The following is a 24,001-nucleotide window of genomic DNA, read 5'->3' as shown; positions in this document are numbered from 1 at the left end:
GTCACTTCTCCTCTTCCTCACCATTCGCTTTCTCTCCTTGGCAGAATTTACGAGGTGGGAGGTCGCTATGTAATTATCTGCTCTTGTCAAACCTATGAGGCTCAGAGAGATATTAGGTCACCTGTGATTCTGATTGAGGTCCTGAGAACCCACACACATGCATACGTAGGAAAGCAGCAGGCGAGTGTGCAGCGTTTCATTACACTTCTGATTTGGTCATTCATCATGTCACAGCGAGGTTACACACAGCAGCCAACACATGTTCATGTCTGAGGAGCTGATGTGTAAAGCGTGTGTGGGAGTGTGTGTGGATGCATGTTTGCTTGTGAAGCAAGATTGTCTTTTTCCATGTGACTCTTAAACCGGTCATCTAGTACTTTTAGGCTAAGGGACCTTTTTTCCAAAAACAATCATTTTTTCAGATCTAGTTGTTTGTGTTTGGCTAGAACACAAGACTAAAGTGGGCCTCGGTGGTCTGTGCATGCTCCATAGTTTGATGTTTTTCCATCTTTTTGAGCAGTAGTTTGAGGATTGAGTAGTGTAGTGGTAAGATTGGCACTTTTCATGTGGGTGACCTGGGTTCAAATCCCCTGCATGAAAGGCACTACCTCCAATAGGAGTCCTTAGGCAAGACCACCTTATCCTATCTGCCCACCAGTGTATGTTACTTTGGATAAAACTGTCTGCCAAATTCTTAAAAAAAATTGTAAAGTGTTCATGGATACATATCAATTGCAGAATTCCCAAAAAATGCTGCTTTCATTCACTTGTTTTTCTCTTTGTTTTGTCAGATGACTAAACACGTCAGAAATTTTGACTGAAAATAAGCACTTTAAGACTTCGTATTAACCCGTGTTTGCTAAGAGCATTTTCAGACTGTTACTATGCTCAAGTTAAAGTCTGATTTTATAACCACATCTGATAAAATTGCCATTGACAATGTCTGAGCAGTGAATTCAGCTATACTTACATGTATGATGATCTCCCAGAGATAAAGTTAGAAAATGCAGAATATCTTGAACATTTTCTCCCACAGTGCTTGACCACCAAAGCTACCTTATTCTGGCCTCCCCTCCCCAACTGAAATTGTCATGCGTCCTCTTATTTCCTTTCTCAATTTATACATCCTTCATTTCTCTCAAGTGCCATCTTCACATTTTAGTACCTCTCACTGTGGATGCTTGTACAGGGGGAGAAGGGAGTTGTGAAAAAAAGAGGAGTCAAAGTAACAGACATTTTGAATCAACATCAATAAAATATTACGCTTTCTGTCAGGTGAACATTTAAACTATCCACGACAGGCTTATATATTTTCACTTTTATTTCACTTCCAAAAGTCGGATGGTGTGTCATGGATACCCAAAACTCTTAATGAAAGGGCACGCCTTTGCATCACTAATTTGTTGCTCCTTACAAAAGCCTCTCTTCGCTCCTCTCTTGTCAGGAAGCATTTTAAGAACTGAGACACCCTTGGTGATGTTTTGCTGTGATTAAAAGGAGAAATGCAGAATTAGAGAAATGAAAGGAGCATTGTGCTATGAGTTTGAGCGTTGTGTTTACCAACAGCAACACGTACTCCCACAGAACAACCTAAACTGAGCTGATTTTATCAGCTATGGTGAGGATAAAAGGTGAGATGACTGAGGCAGAAAGGTGGAAATAAGATGCTGGTAGTACTCGACCATGCAGAAATGTTCAAACCAATTTTAAAAAGTACCAGTACAAACTAACTATCCGCTCAGAAAACTATCCAATCAAAACACACCTTTAGGTTAACATCCATACTTCCATCAATTTTCTACACCCCCTTAATCCAGTTCAGGGTCATGTGGGGGTTGCAGCCTATTCCAGCGGTCACAGGGCGAGAGGCGAAATTTCCATGGCTGGAAATGAGGAATCGGGTATCGTTATATATTTTCTTTAATTTATTATACGTGTTTAATCTTCAGTCTGTCTGGTGAGGTCAAGGCACTAAAATCCCTTGGTTAAGTTTAGGAGAGCATTAAGGTTTGACTTTATATACATTCTTTTACAATGTTAACCGCATATCCCAAAACATTTTCTATTCATTTTTGTCATTTGTGGACATAAAAACATAATGCTACACGGCACTTTTACTTCACTGGCGGCATGCTGAGTGAGCAGAGTCAGCACACCATTTAAACAACAAACTATTTGGTCTGCCCGCTAGATGCCTGGCTTAGATCTAGGAGTGAAAGTGGCACTGACATCTATGTCTATTGCTTGAGAGGTAAACATACCATGTTCAACAATGCACCGTTATATCCGAAGCAAATCATTCTGTATAAAAAAAAGTATGGTCCCTGAATTGTATTTTAGATATGTATCAAATTGTCTCACAGGGGAAAGAAACATACCCCTAGTATACCATAAGTCTCATTTATAAGGCCTATAAGGTCTTGAATCCCATCTCTGCTCCAAAATACACAAACATCTCTTCCTTTTTTTGGGGGATCCAGTGACATTCCCAACAGAGAACATTTATCTACATCTGTTTCAGATGTTGAGGGTTTTCTTTTAAAGTTCATCAGAGTGCTTTGTAAACTGAAACATGACTCCAAAGGGCTACTCTGTTGAAAACTCTGGGCCTGACGAGGCATCCATGTGTGACAGCTTGGGAGTCTGCAGGTGTTGAAAAAGCCAGATATTGTTCTCAGGAGTTTATGGAATTTTTGACACCAGTGTTATCAATTATCTCGGTTAGTAGTTATACTTAACTGTTCCTTTGCCTGGTATGTTTTTATGTTTTGGGTGCAATTCCATGCTCAAAAATGTTGGTGTCTTTTTGTACACAGTAAGTCCAGCAATGTGTAACATGAAAAAGTCAACGGCAGCAAAATGATGATGAAGCAAAAAAAAATGCTGCATTTGTTCATAAACTCTGAAGAAATTCCATCAAGTGTAACACCAAACTCTAAGGGCATCATTATAAGCTGCATCCACTAACAACCACTCATTTTAATATATGCACACCTCGGATCAATGCTTCATAAATTTCTTCCTCTTGGTGAGCTAATGCATGAGTGGACTGTGTTTGAATGTCCCAGTGTGAGTAGTGTGAGTATTGTGAGAAGGCGATCGGACTGTTCTGTTCAAAGACACCAAAAAACACACACAGACGGGTGGATCAAAGCTTTGCTCTGGTCTTTGTTCAGTCATTTGAGTGATGCTGTGTTTCCGAAGATCAGTCGGTGAAATGACGTTAACAAGAAGAACAGATGTTGACAAAGTCTGCAGTAGTATCTGTCTGGATATCAGGCACATTTACATAAATTTGATCTGCAGATTTGTCTTAAATTAGATATCAGAAGCTATTGATCAATATGCTGCAGTAGCTTGATACTCTCTCTTTAATAAAATATCACATGAACTAAATCAGAATACGGGAACATGTATAAAAAAATAAAAATGTTATATGATTGTTGTTGTCGTTACTGTTGTGTGTGGGGTTTTTTGGTTTGTTTGTTGTTATTTTGAAAAAACAGGCTTTTGTGAACTAATATGCATTTTCATTCTCTCCATTTTGTATCATTTCTCTTTATTTTGTTATATTGCCACCTAGTGCTCAAACACTGTCATCACTGCTTAGAGAAGTCAGACGTGCTTATATAAACAAAAATCGTTTAAGTTTAATAAGAAAGGCCATATTACCCAAATTACAAGCAAACCAGTTATAAACACACTCCTTTATTGAGGCACTTGACACAAGCCATGGAATGTACATGTAAAATACAACAAATTTTAAGGTATTTTTCACATTCTTGCATCTGTAAACATAGTAAAGATAATACATTCTGTCACTTAGTTCATGTTCTACCATCCCTCCCCAGTAGAAGGGGCGTGTGAGTGAAATATTAACACCTCCCTCAGAATAGTGTGCAGTACACAACAGCTACAGTGTACAAAACAGCAGTGGAGCCAAATACAAAACTATAACCCGACTCCCATTACACATGTTTGTGTATTAACTCCTCCTGCATGAACACAAGCTGTTCAAGTGCTCTCATTTTACCTGAAATGCATTTATTGACTAATTTCACATATGTTCAAGAGGTAATTGAATCAACAAGGAGGCATCTAAGTCTACTTTGCGGCACGATAACACCTCTCCACTTCAGTAAATACATACACATAATTATTTGTAAGCAAGCATGTGCAAGCAGAATCTACATAGAGTCTGTCTGCTTTGGCTCAGCTCTCAGGTGTGCACATTTTAAACTCACTTTTTAGAAGTAGAACTTGATAATTATTGATTTTACAAACAACCATGTGAAAAAAAGTACACCTTCTTTCACCCTAAGTATTTCACCTGGTCCTCCCCAGGTCTTAAAATTACTTTAATTCAACCTTAGCTGAACAAGACATGATTAATCATGTCATGATGTATTTTACAAAAGCTAAGTAAAAATGCAGAAACGGTGTGTGGAAAAGTTAAGTCCACTCTTACAGCTTCCATAGGACTTAAGGGAGTGAGAAGCAACTAGGTTCTGCTAATCAGAGGTACTTTATCAACTGATCATAAACTAGTGTGAGCACCTCTGTAAAAGCAGAATTTTGGGAGCATTTAGGTATGTGTTAACATGACGCCAGGGAAAAAAGACGTGAGTGTTGATCTTAGAGAACAGTGGATTATATTGCTATTTTTAAACTGTTTGGAGTCCATCATTCTGCAGTGAGAAAGATTCTTCACAAGTGGAAAACAGTCAACAGAGTTGTTAATCTTTCCAAGAGTGGACGTCCCAGCAAGTTCACCCCAAGGTCAGACCGTGCAATTATCAGAGGGACTGTGAAAAAACAAGAGCTACATTTCAGTAGTAACGGGCCTCAGCTAGTATGTTAGATGTTAAAGTTCATGACTTTACAGTTAGAAAAAGACTGAACAAGTATAGCTTGTTTGGAGGGGATGCAGGAGAAAGCCTCTTCACTCTAAAGAGAACATGGCAGCAGGGCTTAGGTTTGCAAGGCTGCATCTGAACAAACAGGACTTGGGCCTTCAAAAAAAAAGACAAACTGGAGATGTTTGCTCATAATGCACAGCAGCATGTTTAAAGAAAACCAAACACAGCATATCAGCACAAACACCTCAAATCAAACTGTCGAGCACGGTGGTGGAGGGCTGATGATTTGTGTTTGTTTTGAAGCCACAGGACCTGGACACTTTGCAGCCATTGAGTCGACTATGAACTCTGAATACCAAAGTATTCTAGAGTCAAATGTGAGGCCACCTGTCCAACAGCTAAAGCTTGGCTTAAATTGGGTCATACACAGGACAATGAGTCCAGACCTCACCCTGACCGTGGTGGGACCTTCAGTGAAATGTGTATAAACGAGTTCCCACAAACTTCAGTGAACTGAAGCAATTTTGTCCAGAGTGGGTTCAAATCCTCCACAGTGATGTGTCTTCGACACTTGCATGACATTACCACATAATTTACTCAGTGCTATGCACAGATGTTCGTCCATATCCTATAATGTGCAACAATAGCGCAATAACCCATTTTGTATCTGGATATCTATTTATTACTTTGATGGACCTGTCGAGGGTGCACCCCGCCTCTCGCCCAGTGGCAGCTGGGATTGGCTCCAGCCAATTGGATTAAGCAGGTTTAGAAAATGGATGGATGGATATTTATTTATCTACACACCACGGGTATGTCTGTTTACTTTGCAACTGTGATTTTGCTCGACCTTCTTAGGGAAGAAGCATTTAACGTATATTTTGTTCATAACCTGTGTGAAATTCACACATGATGCTTAAAGTGATTGAATCACGGGATGTACTTTATTTTTCAAACCACTTCTGCTATTTTGCTTAGTTTTTGTCAAACAGATCAATTAAACTGTATGATATGTAATGTTTTATTGTTCATCTAAGGTTGTGTTTGCCCAATTTTAAGACCTGGGTAGAACCTGATTATTTTTTAGCATTTCCTGCTATGCAAAACCTTAAAATTGAAATAGAGTTTAGCCACTTTTTCACATAAGCGTATAATCTTGTGTACAGTCTATCTTATTCTTTGTATTCGTAGTTTTTGTCATCGTGTTACCGTAGTTTTCAAAAACATCTGCGTGCACACACCTTCTTTGTAGAAACTTCCAAGAGCAAGGTGGTTAAGGCTGCTTTTGGGCTACAGTTCATTAACGGATTCACAATAAGGTTTCAATATGAAAGCTACAGCTCAAGTGTTTAAAGGACTTGAACTTTCATGCACCCTGTTGTCCTTTTGTAGAGTGGCCCCTGTCAAAACTAAACCTCCAACCTGGGCTCAGCTGGGGCTCACAATAAGGGTTGGTAATAAGGCCATAGTTAAAGGAGCACTCCAGCACAAAACAATATTCTATGACCTTTTCCTCCTGTTGGCTTGAAAACTGTGGACTCATGCGTCATCTGGTCAGTATTTTTTCCTGTTAGTCTGGGAGTTGATAATATTTTTCATACTTTAAAACAGCATTGGCAAGTAAATTCTAGTAAAAATATCATTCAAGAGTCAACAGGGAAGGATTATTTTGCAACAGATGTGGTTCAGGAGCCTTTCAAGCCGACAAATAGTCAGCTATTTAATACTCAAAACGGTAAGTTACTTCGTCTACTGCTTTTTTTCTCTATATAGCCCGAGACTGAGTCCTTCTATCGTTTGGTATTTATGTTACATATTGTGGTCTTTGTGTCCTATCATGTAACACCTGTGTAAATCCAGCCTGTTAGCCTGTCCCGTTCTGTTGAGTGAGGCTCTCCCAGGGGCAGATGATCTCCTCAGCTCCCACTCCTCCCCGAGAGGGAGGCCTCGTCTCCTCTTCTTCATCTTCAGATTCGATGGGGTAGATCCGGCACTCTGGAGGAATGTCTACTTTAATCTGGAAAAAACTAAGAAAATTTGCGGAGGAAGACATTCATAAGGTGAGACGTGAGATGAAAAAAACTGGTGACATGAGGTAAAACATTCAGGCTTTTATGCAAACGAGTTTAGATCCATTTCAGGTCAGATTGCAGGAGCTGCTGCTATTTCTACGATGCTGCTGAAGTATGAAACATAACAAGAAAACCAAAAACATAGCTTAATTTTGGAAAATATGACAGATCTAAATTTCAACAACAAAAAATAAACAAAACACCAATCAGAAAATACAACCAAAACAAAACAGTAAACATTTCAATAATTAAGAAGTAGTAATGTGCTGTTATATTTTCTGTTTTTATCTGTCTTTTCTTTTTTTTTATTGCATATCCTCACGCTGTTTTACATGGGTGGAAATCAACAAGTTAATATAAAACTAACATAAAATCACAGTATCTAAAATTGCATTTGTTCTTTTGTTTTAGATGATAAGCTAATATGTATTCAGCCTCACACATCAGCAGATTCTTCACTGGAGTTCCTCCTTGAAGTGTGAAATTCTACTATTTTCACAATCGGCCTGTTATTGTGGACTGCACTGATAGTAATAGACATATTTCTTTTGAATACAAAGTCATATATGAGAGTTGTTTTTGTATTTGTGACTTACTTTCCAATGCGTCTGGGTGGAGCTTGACTCGGTTCGTCGGGGGTGATTGGTTGAATGCGGCTGCTTGTTCCAGCAGCTGCATGACACTTAGGTGACAAGCTGGCAAACATGGCAGAGGGGCTGCAGCCACGCTTCAGCAGGCGGCGCAGGGACAAGGCCATCCGAGACTTTGATATGTTTCCTCCTGCAGGGCCTCGGGTCTCGGGGTTCCCTTTGCCGTCACCCTCAGTGGCCTCGGACCGCCGCTCTGAGGCTGAGGTACTGTCAAAGGCCACGCTGATGGGGGACGGACAGGCAGGGGTGTGGGCGTGGAAAAGGAGAGAGGGCGAGGCACTGGCAGAGGGGGGGTCGGTGATGCCAGAGTAGACTGCAAGGTGGGGGACAGGGGTGGTGAAGCGACACAGCTGTGAGGTCAAAGGGCAAGAGACACAAGTCAGGTATCTAGAGAGAAGGTCAGGCGTATAAATGTGTGAGCATTATTTAGATTTTTCTTAGCATGACATTCTTAGCATACGTAGTCATTTTCCAAGCAAACTAAAAAGATGTCACATACTGAGTGTATCATGACAGTGGCTATAAACCGTTTGTATGACCAGTGCTTAAGTGTGTTTAAAAAATGGATTTTAAATGATATACAGCCACGGTTGTTCACGATAACCTAGAAATTGTGGTTCAGATAAAGTCCCCATGAAACCAAATTCATCCAGTCGATGACAGAAAAATAATTATTTTCACTTTAGAAAACCACTGGATGTCTCTCTAAAGAGTCCACATTTCAACAGTAAAATTAAAGTCATACATAATGTCATATTAGTGTATTACAATAGTAGTAGCAATACAGTAGTAGCAACAGTAGTAGCAATACAGTCTGGACATCACGTCAGATTTAGACTTATATACATTTGTAAATTCGTAACCCCCCTTCATCAGAGCCGGTGATTTTATTCTTTCAATTAGCTTAATTTAAACTTGGTTATACATTTCGGTAAAATTCTTGTTAAGATATGACCACCACAGTCCACCACACTTTAAATGCATGAGCAAAACAATTCGTTACAACAGGAGGAGGCGGGGGAGGTGGGAGAAATACATTTCAGAACTGTCAGATGGAGCAGTGTGTTGGGCACAGAGCAGGTAAGAATGACAAGGATGGGAAAAAAATGAAAATTAAGATAAATTGGCGAACTGGGAGGACAGACTGTAGACAGGGATAACTGGACAGAAAGTGGTTGTGACCAAAGCTGACTACATGTGTGCCTGAACTGATGCAAAACATTCATTTGACCTGTTAAATTAGTGATTTGTTTAAGTGTTTTGCAACCGGCTTTGCAGATCTACAGAAAATCTGATGGATTAGGTATGATACATGAAGCTTAAACTTGTATCATCTTGACTGGTTGGGAAGGTTTATGAAAACATGAATGAAGAGAAAACTGCAGATCTCATTTTCTCAAAGCCTAAAATTACAGGTTCACACAACACAGTCAGACGCAAAACTGTCCTGACGCACAAATTTCTCTTTGAGAACAGCCTCTCTGCATTTCCTGTAATTATCACAATATGAATGATTATCAGATCTAAGCAGGGGAAAAGAATCCATGTTTCCAGGTTTGGGGATGCAGACGACTTTCAGGATCAGGAGTTACCTGTTCACTTACCTTTTTTTAATATCTCATTTTCGTTTTCAGTCGCTGTTTGCTGAGGTTTGGTTTTCAATAAGCGGTTTGGTTAAGACACAAACAAAAGCTGCCAATGAGATAAATTATCTTAAAATACATTTTGGGTGTTACTCGATAAAATGCAAAGTTTGCTTCCTTTAGCGGGAATACAATAAAATTCTGTTCATGGCTATTTCATGTTTTGCTGTGAAACTGTGTTGGTTCATGAAAGTTATTTTTTTCTTTCTTTTTTTCAAATAAATAACAAATATAAAGAAACACTGTATAATATTGTAAAAGCAGTAAATGCTGCAGGAAATCAAACATTTTTACATTTGAGTCTGGATGCATCCAGTGGTTTGTGTTTTTGATCGAAAAGTAAGTAAAAAGATATAATGCAATACAACAATACAATAAAAAAGTAGATTTATTGGTTATGTTGTCATATCATGGTTTGGATTTTTTATTCATTTTAAAAACTGCCTGTTTTCTCTCATTTCAGTCTGATTTTTATTTACTTCCTTCGTTCTTTTAAGTGATGCTGTTCTTGTTCGGTTTCATTTTTGCTTCCTATAGTTGCTCCACACCTGTTTTGTGTCTAGTTGATTTGTTCCTGCCATCCACACCTGGTTGTAATCAGTCATTACTCACTCTTTGTATAAACTCCATGGTGTTTTTTCTCTGCCAGATTGTGTTAGATCCACTTGGCTCAGCCTTGGCTGCATTGTTTGCTGCTGGATATCTAACCCTCCCTCTGTTTTTGGATTTAGTCTGTGCCAACCATTTTACTGTTGTTTGCCTCATGGACTCGTGTTTTCACTTCTGTGTTTGATATACCTCACCTCACCTTTACCTGGCTGTCTGCATTTGGATCCTCCATCCTGTCTTCCCATCCCTTGTAATGATATTTGCATACATAAATAGATGTATGAATTGAAATAGATTACTTTAGTTCAACAGCTAGTAATTTTACAGCCCTAGGCTCCAAAGTTAATGTTATTGAAGTAGGCATCAAAGCAAGAAAGAGTTTCTAGAACGAGCGGAGACATGACCAATGTGCAGCATGACAAGCACATTTCATGATTTAATAGAAACAAGGAATAACTTAACACAGATAGACATGACAATTTATTGGGGGGTTGTTTTATTAACTCACGACTGATGACAAAAGAAAAAAATAATAATAAGCAACACTGAATGAGCAAAGATGGACAGTACAACACATATACAATGAGAAATGAATGACAAACGAGACCTGCAGCCTGCATGGACATAAATGTAGCAGGTGGTAACAGACTATGTCCAAATATGATTATTGGTCTTCTACCTGTGGTCACTCATCATGTGTTAACACTAAAAAATTAATACTACTCAAATATTTTATCAGTCTAGGTTTGGATATTTGTACTAAAACACTTTCCATGTAGATCAGTTTAATTTAGCTGTGGGACAAAAAATAAATAAATTTACCCGGCAAAGCTCTCAAAACCTCCATAACTGCCTGTGTGCATAATTTAATATCACACGACCTAAGACGGGAAACTGCAACGTCTTTCTGACTTTTTATATTATAACGTATTAAGGTATCATTCCTTTTTACATGGCATGCAAACTAATGTGTATATTCAACACTGGCTTTATTACAATGCTCCTAATTGCACTTAAAGCTTCTCTATTGCACATTCCCATTTCCATTTACTTATCTTTTTTAGGCTGAAACAATTACTGGCCTGTTGTAAAAATATTGATTAAAGCACCTTTAAGCTTGACCTAAAATGGCATTTCTATAGATATGAATAAATAAACTACACTGAATGTTTAAAAAAATTAAATACATAAATAATTGACTAATGGTAGGTTTTCTGTCACTGAACATATGTGTTTGCATTCACTTCTTAGGACGAGGAGGGGGCACCTCTTTGCCCTGCTTGCTGAGTTTGCTCATGACCTGTGTGATGTCCACTGGGGCGTTGGCGGCCATCTTGGCCTTTTGCTCCTGCTCATGCAGCCGGACAATGAGGGGGCTGAGACTGGGACGTCTGTTTCTGGCATTCTGCACCAACTGGGATTCACTAGGGTATCAGAAAAAAAAGAGATTACAGAAAGGAAAGGAAAATGAAAAAGGAAGGAGAGAACTTGTTTATGATCCGACATGTATGTGTTAAGCTTTTCCCTTATTATGCAGTGGTTAAAAGTTAAAAAAAGAGTAATTTATTAGATGTAAAGACATGCGAAAGCTTCCGCTTACTTGAATCTGTGCTCAACAGGACAGATGGCTTTCTTCGTCGTGTCCTTGAACACTGGAGATTTCATGTAACGGCCATACGAGTCCTGCAAAATATTTATAACCTCGTCATGTTGTGCGTTTGTTTCTGTTTTTGTGTACCAAATACTCGGATTTTTACGGACCTTCTTCATGAGCATGTATATGTGAGTTTGGGCTGGATCCAGAACATATCTGTGCGGGTGTTTCAACCCCTTTACTGTGACTTCCATCGTCTTTCCGTCAATGTTGATCCATCGTGGGGCGCCGCGGGCCAGGAATGTCCTGGGAATAACAACATGAGGGGAGTGAAGAGGAGAGACTTTAACACAAACACATGTTTAGAGGAACGCCAAAGTTTTTCCTCTATATTAAAGTCAGGGTTAAACCCTAACTAACCCCAGGCACAAGAATGTAAATTTAAATCAAATAATTACTTATCAGTGTATAATTAAAAAGAAATTAGCAGTTGAAGTTCACTATGGATGATAACACACATAAGTTGAATTTCCAATCTCGACTGTAATCAATATTGATCAGAGAATTACATAAAAAGAAAAAAATGAAATATTACTTGTAGATATGTTCTGCTTTCTCCTTCATTGTCTCAGCAGCGCCCCACTTCAGATCCTCACAGCTTTCCCAGAATGCCAAGTTCTCACCTAAGGTAGAGAATCAAAGAGAAATTATTTAAAAAAAAAAATTCAAACTGAGAGTTTTTAAACTCATTCATCTGTAATCCAACAGTCGTACCGCTGAATTCTTTCTTTAGGAAGAGTCTGAAATCATCTCTCCCTCGAGGGTCTGAGAGCAGATCACTAAAGCTGAACGTCCACCTCTCCACCCGCATCTTAGTGGGTATTTCAACACTACAGCACAGACAAAGGCCCATAGAGAAAGATAATCAATAAACTGAAACAAAATAATTCAAAGTGTAGCCCAGAATTCTGTAAAAGCATACAATTCCCAGCAGACTCACGTGGGCATGTTCAAGCTCCAGTACGTGTTATCATCAGTGAGCCAGGGGTTGCTTGGAAGACACTTGGAGAGAAAAGGGTCGTGACCTTTATATGTGGAACAGTATTTCACCAATCTGCAAAGGAAGGAGAAAGAAATTCCTTTCTGAGATGCATCTGTAGTATATACACAAAAATAATTATCCCATTACAAGTAGTGGTGCAGCCACAGGTGCTGAACGGCAGGTCATTTTACATTTAGGTGAGCACTTTTATTTTCAGGTGCAGTATAGATTTATTGCAAAAATATGCAGCATACAACAGAACTTAGCACAATTCTGGGCAATATCACTAAAATATGAAAGGATTCAAAGTTTATTACCTCACAATAGATGTATTTTTATAAGTCGGGCAGAGGAGTATAAATAATACAAAATACTACTTTCATAACAAAACTAATAGTTGTGATTTCCATTTAGTCAAACTACAAGAGAGAGGTTATTAAGTTAACTGGTGACACCCAAAACGTTCTCATTTGTGTATCTTTAGGATTAAATTTGCATGTCTGCATTTTAGCATGACATATGAAATGGCTGGCAGAGGAAATTAAGAAACACTGGTCGGTGGCGTAGTGGGTTGAGGGTTGTGCAGGCGCCCCATGTATAGAGGCTACAGTCCTTGCTGCAGTTGGCGGGGGAGTTGGCCCCAGTGTCTGTCTTCAACTGTCCTATCCAATAAAGGTGTAAAAAGCCCCAAAAAAATAATAATAATAAAAAAAAAAACACTGCGTGACTTCATAAATATGGACAGTGATGCAAGAAGATCAGTAACCAAGTAAAAAAAACAGCCAAAACACAGACTTGGCTGTTATTAGGAGGTGTGGAATGAGTCATAGTACCACTATTGGAGGCAAAATGGTGGTTCAAACACGATATCATGACAGTGATCTTCTTGTACAGTTTAGCTTTAAAAACAGGCAGAAGCTTTAGACTTTGCAAAGGGGTCATCAGTTGAAAGTAGAACTTTTTTAACAGCTACGACAGCATTAACATCATCCTTGAAGTATGCTGACCTATATAAGAAAAAAACAGTAGGAAAAAAATATATACACTTGCTTGCTCTTTGGTACAAAACCACAGATTCAACTCTGCCACGGAACATAACAAGGTTTAGAGAACTCATTCACATGAGGCCGAGATTAGTTTGTTCGGCTGGTGTCAAGGACATAATATTCATAGATAGCACCATGATTGGCTGAGGCGGCACCAAAATAATGCGTGACCCGATGATTACCAGTCTGCAGAAGCTTGGCAGAAGAATATTAAAACAAGAAATTATCCAAAGTATGTTGTCAAAATTCCAAAAGATCTTCCCAAAGAAGAAAAAAGCAAAAACTGACTTTAGCCCAGGAGCTCTGGGGTATTCCTGAAGTGAAAAGCAGACCGACATTACTCTTCCAACAGCAGCTTAAAAATAATCTTATCTCTCCAGAAATTTGTAACTTCCATGTTGGAAGTTAGGATTAAATATATAGTCTTTATCTTATTTCTAACACAATTTTGAATAATTTCACATTCCAGTGATATTAAACAAGGATATACTCTATTCTTGGTTTGGAAATGATTGAATTGGATAATGTTTAATGTCCCCAAAGGGTCTGATTGGTTCAAACATTAGTCAGTAAAAATACACATTAAATCCCATGGAATATGACATAATCAATAACATGTAAAAACAGATAATGTGATAAATTTCATATTTGATCCTACAACAAGTTGCACATGTACAGTAAGGGTGAGTTGACCTGTTAACAAATCCAACAGTAGATAGAGAAACAGTCTTAACTATCAGTTAGACTTGACCTGGTTAAGAAAAGTATACCTCCTCCCTTATAGCAGGAACCAAATCTGTTGTATACTGCATATAAATTATTACTTACTCATCCCCTAACAAAATGGTAGATTAGACCAATTACTCTGTGTCTCCAAATATTGGATGAAGAATTTAAACCTTTGGATTATCTATTTCTTTCTCTATTGAGTGGTTTCAAATCTGATATATAGACATGACTTTCCCTTTCTAGCCCCTACAGATCAATGACGGATTTGGTGATTTGGCTATCTTGAGATGTAGCCAATCAAAGGTGACTGGTGAGTTGCAAATATTGGAGAAAGGGTAATATATCTTACGCGCCAATGGACACAGATGACTTCACTCTGGGTCTCATGATGGACTGCTGGGTGAAGATCATCTAAAAGAGGCAGGAGCAGACGTGACAGCCAGATCAACGTACAGCAATTAGTTAATGAACAGCAGAGGATAACAGAAAAGTAAAGCTTCACTTACAATTCTCTCGTAGTCGTCTGGTGTTTTCGTCTGAGGACAGAAATACACATATAAATTATAGATTTGAGGTCATGTAACGGTTAATAGAAATTGGGCACATCTGAGATTTTGTGCTGTGAAAACTTGTGTGTCTCAGTGTGTGAGCTTCTGTCTTTTTCTGAGGACAATTCTGAGCTTTAGATCCTGTTTGTGAAGACATTTTTGGGAAGATTAAAACGTTTTTGATGATTATATCTCCAAGTTGCAGTTTAAAAGGTTAATATAGAAACATGAGGTGGTGGTGTCATGTGTGCAGGCATTTGCAACCGGTTTAAATATCTGCATTGAAAAACAAAGCCATGGGAAATGCCTGCAGGGAAGAGAAAAGAGAAGAGAAGAGGTTGATAAAACACACAGTAGAGATGAAAGAGAAAGCAAGTATCCTTTACAGCAGCTGCATTCATGCATTAAAGCTTCTTACTGAATATAAGCTGACTGACAGGAATTATGTTCATGCAGGTCATGCAGTGACTCACCTGTTACCTCGTTTGCATTAGGATCTATTCGTCGCTCCAGCCCACAGTCCATCGCGCTGACTGTGCCTGGCTACAGACACATAAAAAAGACAATTAGATAATGTGTGTTTACTTAAGGACTAATTAATTACAACAGATGGCTGTTTTCTGATGCTAATCATCAGCTAATTATGCACCTCAGTTTATTTATGGCCAAGAGGTTGGTCACCAGGGTAAATTCAGACTTTCATGATTCAAATCTTGCAAGCTTTTTTATTTTCCTGAAGGGGCTTCAAAATAAATTGGCTTTATTTATAAGTAAACTACATGGACATATTTAGGTAAGAAATAAGCAAACCTCTTAGATTTTAGTTAAAATATTTAGAAAATTTTCATCCCAGACCTCATTTCTCTTATGTTCTTAGTTCTGGGAATGAATTTCTGAAAGGAAATATGATACTTGCTGATGTTCACTCGCCAGACACCTGAGGAAAAAGCTGCTGCAGTTGGACCCTAGAAGCCAATATGGAAAAGGTACTCTTTGATTCAATGACCAGCAGGTTGTGATCTCCTTTCTCACTTGATTTGTTATTTCAGTAAACAGTAAATTATGGTTTCACTGAAAGTAAAATAGATAAATAACCAAGGTATGCTTTGAAGTGGGGCTACTCTGGGATATTTAGCCATTTGATCGCCACTAAATGTCATAAGTCGCAATGAAAATGCCTTTTATTTGGGGGTGGGGGCACTCGGAGATTAGACTGAGACACGTGAACAACTCTGAAAGGGAAACTATCGCAGCAAATTTCTGGACAAGATTTAACTCTGGAGGACAGTGAACATTTAAATAGGAATGTTTATAGGAAAAGACTGAAAAGCACAAGAAAAGCTAGACAGCTAGCTTTTGCTGTTTTAGCGGCTATTGCTAGCTGTGCTGTAGTAGTACAGCAAATTTATGACGAAAATGCCGACTGTATAAGAGCATACTCATTCATAACCACATATTGGTTACATATCCAATCTAGGATGACATAAAAGTTTGTGAACCTTAAAACTAAGTGCTTCTGAGTCATTGTGAAGAACACTGACCATTGTTTTGCACATTGAAACTGCCCTGGAGCAGCTGAGAGCTACGAGAGTTCACAACTTTGATTTCCAGGCCCACAACACACTGTTTTGCTTTACAGCCTTCTGGAATTTTTGTGGGCTTTTCATAGCGTCTTTGTGGCTTCTTCAACATGGCAACAAATGTACTTGTACATAGGCTGTACATGTGCAGGACTCACATGGAGATTTGTTTTTATTACAGTGGTGTTCCCACAAAACAATGTTACCCAACAAATGTCGGGGGAGCCAAAGTGCTAAATACTTAAAGGAGAAACAAATGTGAAAATCAGAGGTGAAAATCAGATATGTGTCCACAAAGTCATAAAAAAAAAAACAGATCCAACATCAACAGAAATTTGAGTCATCTCAGCCTGGCAGTGTGAACCTTTATCTACTATATCATCTATTATATCACTGACTTCATGATTTCTACTTTTATGGTACTGTAACATCATGTTTTGGCATCGACCATTCTGTAATTACTTCCTGGCGGGGGGGTCAAACAGACACATGGTAGCTTCATTCTAATGCCTGTAAATCCATAAATTAACAAGCAGAGAATAGCCAACTTTCTGGAGTCAGGTTTACCTGGTCTCACTTAGCTTGAGTCAGTCTGATAGCATACATTGTTCAGCACCCAATTGGTCAGTCTGTAATCAAGCCTCACGACACAAGACGCTTGATCTGCATGTAGCACAAACCTCTGCACAACATTCTCCCATGCAGTGTGAAATATTAATCAGTAGTGCCCTTTTCCTTTGCCTGGACATATAATTATAATGAGGCATCGTGGGTAGAGATAATGAGATGCCCTGGGAAGTATAGAGGACGCATGCAATTTATTTTCAGACTTCTGTGTCTGCAGGCATTCCACTTACAGCATATCTACATGAAGCTGCATCCTGTGTTCACATTGCATGTCTGATAACCATCTGTGTGTGTGTGTGTGTGTGTGTGTGTGTGTGTGTGTGTGTGTGTGTGTGTGTGTGTGTACTTCTGTTACCTAAGTTGTGGGGACATAAATCTGTCTGAGCAGTCATTTAATGCTTTTTTTCACATATCCTGATGTGATAAAGAGAAGCTCCTCAAAATATAGATTATAATGTGTTTACCGTGTGTTTTATTATAGTGTTTACCGGCTGGGGTAAGTCTCAAAGAAATAAGTGTAAGGTACAGTAATGCTATCTAAAATGTGTGTGTTTTCTTACTGGAGGTCTGTGAACAACCCAGTAGGCTCTCTCCTGGCAGTCAAACACCACACGGTCTGGTTTCTTCCTCTCTTTTGCGGCTCTAAAATCGCACACAAACAAACCCAATCACATCCATCTTCTCCTCAAAACGGAGTGATGTCACTCAGCTTCTTGAAAACCTTACCTGTACTGCTCTTTAGCTTGCATCACTATGAAATCCCATTTATGATTCAACCACTTGTGAATATGGTTGTACTGCTCCTGAGGACAAATAATAGCAGCTCAGGAAATGCCAACAGACAAAATGGTTTCCTCTTGCGTCTCTCAGTTGCTTTCTCACCTGCTCATGCAGCTCCAGGATTCCTTTCTTACGTATGTTTCTTTTCGCCAAGTAGATTGCTTCAGTAATGAAAAGGAAAGAAGCTGTTACTGACTGTGCATCACAAGACATCAGACAAAATGCATGTGACAGGTATTGTAACACTCACCATAATCTGTATCCTCAACAGGCCACTGCTGTGCGGGCCAGAAATATGGTGTCTGAAACAACAATGAACAGAATCAATGATTATGTCTTTTTGTTTAACACAAAATGCGTCTCCTTGCACTTGATGAGAAACCATGAACAGAAGAAAACTTTAAATGTACTCCATTAAAATTATAATTCTGTGCAAGTAAATTGTTTTAATAAAAAAAATCTTCAATTTAGTCATTCATTTTGGTAAAATTTCTTTAATCTCCTTCTTAATGTTGAAGGAAAATTGCCTTTAGTGCTTTAAATGCTCATGAATTGGCTTGCGGGTTTCAACCTGCATTTGCATACTAAAATATTTCAAGTCAAAAGGAAACTTATGAAGCCCACTCTGCTGTGATTACTCAGCTCCGGTGGCCTGATCAAGCATCTCCACTGAAATGAGGCAGAGTCTCTGCAGAGAGCTTCAGCAATTGCAAAGACTTCGAATATTCCATCCTCTTAAATACATAAAATCATTAAGAGATTCATAGACTCTGGAGACATCTCTGTGGGTAAGAGACAGGGCTGAAATATCAGTATTGTATACCCGTGATCTTCCTTAGGCAGCACCACATTATAAACAGAAATGGTTCCGTCATTTAAATCACTGCATGGGCTCAAAAACACTTCCACAAATCATTGTCAGTGAACACAGTTCACCGTAACATCCACAAATGCAGGTTAAAGCTCTGTCATGCAAAGAAGAAGCCATATGTGAAGATGATCCAGGAACACTGTAGTTATCTCTGGGACCAAAGCTCATTTAAAATGGGCTGGTCAGAGAAAATAGTAGATGAAATTATTTTAGGAAATCATGGATACTGCATCAACCAGACTAAAGAAGAGAAGGACCATCCAGCTCTTTATTAGTTTGCACTTTAAAAGCCTGCATCTCTGATGGTAAGGGGGTGCATTAGTGCCTGTGGTGCTGCCAACTTGCAGAAAGAGAAGCAACGTGGATGCTGGTTTTAGAGCAACATATGCTCCCGTACAGGTGACGGCACTTTCTGGAAAGGCCTTGCATATTTCAACAAAACAATACAAAACCACATACTGCAGCTGTTACAACAGCATGGTTTCATAGTTCAGACCTTTCACCAGTTTAAAGACATTTGACGCATCATAAAACAGAAAATACGTCAAAGACCCAATCTTATTCATGACATTTTCAACATTTGACATGTTTTTCTATTGTGAATAAATGGTAACAAATGGTGCAGTGGCACCATTCTAAAGTGTCCAAAAACAAGATACTTAATCCAAGCTTACCTATAAAATGTACATATGCTTAAGAGTTAGTCAGATAAGGATATATCTTATGCACATAGAACAGAGAAAAAGGCTTTATCAATAGATAAATCTGTTTTGGTGTTTGACTAACTGACTTCCTGTGATATATTCATGGGGCGTTGTTAATTTACTGCAATCACATGAAGGTGCTCCCTTATCTGAATATAAGAGACTGAAATAAAAACAAGTCAATAGAAAACAAGAAACACCTTGAATTGTTAAATTTGGCATTACAAATTATAGAATAAAAGTCACCTGAAATCTATTTTTTTTTTTAAAGGCTGTTCATCAGAAATTGTGATTCCATGAACATATTTGCTAATTTAAATATTCATGAATATTTATTAAATCAGTGTTCATCAATTCACACTCACATTGCATTTGATCATTCTGTGTGTGATTATAGAAAAAAAAGCCGTGCATATCTACAGTGAGTGCTGTGTGAGTTAGATAAATGGGAAACACATTCTGAAGCTCTTTGCAGAACCTATAAAGTGTTAAAAGGCACTATGTGAGCAACGACAAATCACTATTTCATTGCATGTTGCTCTGAGGTGTTTTCTAACAAACAAGATGTTTGCAGTACAGAGTCTATGACCCCATCTGCGCTGGGCTGCACTGCAACCCTGGGGTCTAAAAAATGTGCAGGAATGTGCTTCCGTTCACATAAAGCCTTGCGTGAGCATCTGCATCCCGTTTATACAGGAACAATACAAACAAAATGCAGACCCACTTCTATAATCAAGTGCTGCATAAGAGCAGTCTAGCTCTAAAAGTGACCTGGAAATCAGCCACAAAAAACGGAAGCTTCCTACACTTCCTGTTCAAAGTGGTCCAACTTAAAAATGACATCATCCTAATAAGATATGTGAGCTTACTTCAGTTTGAGGGCTTCCTATTTGAAATGCGGTGTGTTTACCTGAAAACGATACAGGGACGCATCTGGTTTGATCACTAAATTCTTGTGGTCTTGTAGAGGGTAAATGTATCCCAAAGCCACAAGCATAGATCCAAAACTCCTGGCCTCTGAGGACAGTGCACAAGAAAAATGAAAAAGATTTTAACAGCTTATCCGCCATTTCTGACAAATTCATCTTCTAGCAGGACCAGTCTTTTTTCAGCTTATATGACATAAAAACATCTTATTATATTTACTTTTGACAAAGAGACACTTTAAACTGGTAACTCATGTCAGTTTGGATGACATCAACTCAACCTCATCACTCACCTTGTGTCTCTATTTGGAATCTGTCTTCTAACCAGACAACTATGTCTTCACCTGAGGAGAAAGACAAAGGGTAAAAAGTGACAAAAAGATTGAACCAATAAAAAGAGGCTAACTATGAACTACCAAGGGCTGTTGGTGTGAGGTAGTGTGTGTGTGTGCCCATAATGTCAGACTGCTAATGTGGGGAGAGAGGCTGGAGGACAGGAGGAGGAGAAAGGAGACGAAGGGGCCGAAATTATATAAGTGGAGACACATAGAAAAGGAAGGGAGAGAAGAAACAGGAAAGGAGATAAAGAAAGCAAAAATGAGAGATGAGAGAAAGTGGGAGGAAAGCACAAGGAAGGAAAGGAAGAAGAAAAAGGAGAGGCAAAGAAGACATTATTATGGGAAAGGAAAATAAAGGAACAGGACAAAAAAGGAGGGAAGAAATGAAAAAGCAAGGGTGATGATGTAGAAAGGGATTATGTAGAGGAGAGAAAAAGGCGGAGAAAGGGAAAGGGAAGGAAAAACAGATAATAAAGAGAGAAAAAAAAGGAAGATGATCCGTCAGGAAGGGAAGGGGCAGAAAAGGAACTGATGGGAAAGAAAATTGGGAGAGGAAACGGGAAGCAATGAGAAGAAAGACGACTATAGGAAAAGAAGAGAAGAAAAGAAATTAAAGAAAAGACAGCAAAGAAAAGCTAAGAAGTGAAGAAATAAAAGGAGGGCAGTGATTAAAAGGAGAAGAGAGAAGGGATGGAACTGAAAGGGGGAGTAAAGGAATGACAAGGGAAGAAGAGAGAAGCATGGAGAAGAAAGACTGTAGAAAAGGAAAGGAAAGGAGAGGAAAGGAAAGGAAAGGAGAGGAAAGGAAAGGAAAGGAAAGGAAAGGAAAGGAAAGGAAAGAGGAGTCAAAGAGACAGAGAAAAGGGAACAGAAAAGGAGACGCATGTATATTTAGTTCCATCCATTCGGCTGCCTGAATTAAAATGACGTAGGAGTCTAGGTTCCCTCTTTTCTTATTCTCCTCCACCACCTAGTCTCCACATCCTTCTCCTTTTTGTGTCTGTCTGCTCGTTTCCTCTCGCCCGCTCAATCATCGTCCTCCTCCACCTCCTACTGCTTCCCTCTGCCTGAGTCTGAGACTGTGGGGGTTGTCATGGAGATGAAATCTGTAGCTCTCCAGTTTGAGCCCACAGCTCTGGTATCCTCCAGTGACACTATGCAGGCAAACCCGCAAAACCAGCTGGCGAATAGCATCAGGTGTGCCTACATGTGCGCTCCGCTATGTTTGTGTATGTGTGAGTGTGTCCTCTTTACCAGTGAGAGCGTGTGGTATGGTTGTGATAACCAGCCTTTGAGGCTGTGACTTGACTCCTGTACCGGGGTCCTGCATCTCCAGCAGCACCTTCTCCGCCTGTGTAGAGCATAATGATGGGAGAGAAAACATGTGGAATGGGGTAGAGGTCACCGTGCAAACAGCCTGCATGGAGGAAAATGTTTTATTCACCTGTAAAACGCGGATTTTTGTGAATGAAATTTGTTCCGGAATACCATTCAAGGATCTATCTGGAGTGATGCTGGTTATGATCGTTATCTAGCATCAACGGCATAACATTTTTTCTGTTTAATTAAATGCCATTAATTCAAAAGCAGAGGAAATTTATCCCCCAGAGACAGTTGGGCTGCCCATCAAAGCTTTTAATAAATACTTCAGATCTGACAAATGTTGCTGTGATACCGTGACTGTGATCAGTTAGTTCTGCCAAAAAAGGACATTTAAAAACCGTAACGCTGCATTAGAAAATGTAGAAAGGTGAGACAACAGGCTCTGATATCGTGGCATTTCTTTAGCTTGCGTGGGCAGTTTGCAATGAGTCACCTCCTATCTAAACAGTATTTAAGCTACCAACTGATCCCAGAGCTCCCATAGGTCCCACAACTCAGATCCTGTGGTGCATTGATTCAGTTTGTGTGAAAATGTGTGTACAGGGCTGACTCTTAGGTCTGTTTGAAGTGGCTTTGTGCTTTGAAGTCATCCTGGAGAGGCTATAAAGCCCAGGCTGAGCAAAGTGGGCTTTCATGAACCAGAACTCAAAGTTCTCCTGGGGATGAGTTCTCTGCTCATTCTCCAGGAGACTGGGTCACTGTGAGAGCTCCATCTGGGGTCGATAGGCTCTAATTAAATGAGCTGTTTTCTCTCACACTTTTGTCTTGTGCCCAGTAGTTATGCCATTGTGATGAATGTACAGCTCCTGAATTAATCTGAAATGTGAGATGATGATCAAGTCATACTCCAGCCGCAGGACTGGGCTTTAATTTCCAACGCGCATCGCCTGGATTAACTTCTTTACAGCAGCTGCTCGGTATGGATGGGAGCACTTATACTGATCCAGACTTAATGCTTATTAAACTGAATGACCTTATCAATGTGAAAAGGTTGAAACAAAACAGTGTAACATCACGAGTGCCAATTAACTAAAGTACACTCAGAAACCATGATGCCATTGAGTGACAGTTTTGATGTACTGTTTTTATATGTATTTCTAATTCGTTTCATATTTTTAAACTACACTCTAACAGATTTACGATATAAAGGCATCATTTAAGCAGTGCAATTTTTGTCATGACTCCCCCTCAAAGCATTCAGTACTCAAAATAGCACCTGTAGGATTTGTTGCTTTACAAAATGTTTTATTATGCAATTTACACAAATGACATCAGCAAAACCAAGATTCCTCTGAGGACCTAAAAAAATCTGATAAATCTTAAAGTTAATACAAGAAAGGGTTCCGTTCATATCATATGTATTGATGGGTCTGCAGGTCTACAACATCAATAGTCTGTGATTTACATCATATGTCATCTAAGGGAATAGCCTACCTTCTTGAGACAAGCCATCCGTGGTCGATACCTCTGTCCATGATCATGAATAGCGCTTCTGATGGTCATTTTGTTGATGTTTTGTACACTCTCACACACATATATAACGATGCTGCCGCCTATGAGTCTCGGGTCGTGTGGAGATGCTTAAGGGGAATCGAAATAATCGATGGTGATGCTGCCTTCAATTGTCTTGCCACTGACTCTGTTGAAAGGACTAATAATGCTGAAAGTGTTGTTTTACTTATTCAAGTGAACATTATTATCACAATTTGCTTGAGACTTTGGATTTGTAAGAAAACAAGTAATTGCAAATTAGCAATATAAGTCAATGTCCAAGAATGATTAAAAAAAACCTATGTAATAAAAAGCTTTATTTTCTTTAAATCATTTAAATCATCCTGTGCTATCATACTCAAAAATGCCACAAAGATAATGCAACATATTAATAATAAGGTCTAGGCTTGAAATCAAGGCTGGCCGTCCCTTTTCTCATTTTTAATGATCATTTGAAAAGCGTTCATGTAAAGATTGTCATATATCCTATAGTTTCTGAATGCAGCATA

At 39.0% G+C, this 24,001-nt stretch overlaps 1 protein-coding gene across 2 annotated transcripts; it reads right to left on the bottom strand.

The window, feature by feature from the left end:
* Nucleotides 1-3,692: 3,692 nt before the first annotated feature.
* On the bottom strand, nucleotides 3,693-23,807 carry LOC142373852 (regulator of G-protein signaling 9-like). Of its 2 annotated transcripts, XM_075457298.1 has the most exons (19): nucleotides 23,436-23,807; nucleotides 21,873-21,969; nucleotides 20,574-20,624; nucleotides 20,265-20,371; nucleotides 18,030-18,081; nucleotides 17,882-17,940; nucleotides 17,726-17,802; nucleotides 17,560-17,641; nucleotides 15,273-15,335; nucleotides 14,751-14,780; nucleotides 14,594-14,655; nucleotides 12,428-12,541; nucleotides 12,202-12,317; nucleotides 12,023-12,110; nucleotides 11,595-11,733; nucleotides 11,434-11,516; nucleotides 11,134-11,257; nucleotides 7,528-7,931; nucleotides 3,693-6,886 (listed from the first exon to the last, which is right to left on the bottom strand). In XM_075457298.1, exons 1-19 carry the CDS (start codon nucleotides 23,502-23,504, stop codon nucleotides 6,724-6,726), a joined length of 1,980 nt encoding a protein of 659 aa, XP_075313413.1. In that variant the 5' UTR covers nucleotides 23,505-23,807; the 3' UTR covers nucleotides 3,693-6,723. The 2 variants fall into 2 exon arrangements, with proteins under 2 accessions (XP_075313413.1, XP_075313414.1); XM_075457299.1 differs by lacking the exon at nucleotides 3,693-6,886 and having other exon boundaries at nucleotides 7,569-7,931; nucleotides 11,078-11,257.
* Nucleotides 23,808-24,001: the final 194 nt, after the last annotated feature.

The sequence above is a fragment of the Odontesthes bonariensis genome, chromosome 23, assembly GCF_027942865.1.
Source record: "Odontesthes bonariensis isolate fOdoBon6 chromosome 23, fOdoBon6.hap1, whole genome shotgun sequence".
Taxonomy (NCBI): domain Eukaryota; kingdom Metazoa; phylum Chordata; class Actinopteri; order Atheriniformes; family Atherinopsidae; genus Odontesthes; species Odontesthes bonariensis.
This window is presented reverse-complemented; position numbering and strand designations above follow the sequence as displayed.

Coding starts and splice junctions, on each gene's coding strand:
- LOC142373852 (XM_075457298.1), bottom strand. CDS start 23,504: ATGACCATCAGAAGCGCTATTCATGATCATGGACAGAGGTATCGACCA. Junction 20,372..20,573: donor ATTCCAAATAGAGACACAAG/GTGAGTGATGAG, acceptor CACTGTCCTCAG/AGGCCAGGAGTTTTGGATCT. Junction 11,734..12,022: donor AAAGCAGAACATATCTACAA/GTAATATTTCAT, acceptor TGTTATTCCCAG/GACATTCCTGGCCCGCGGCG.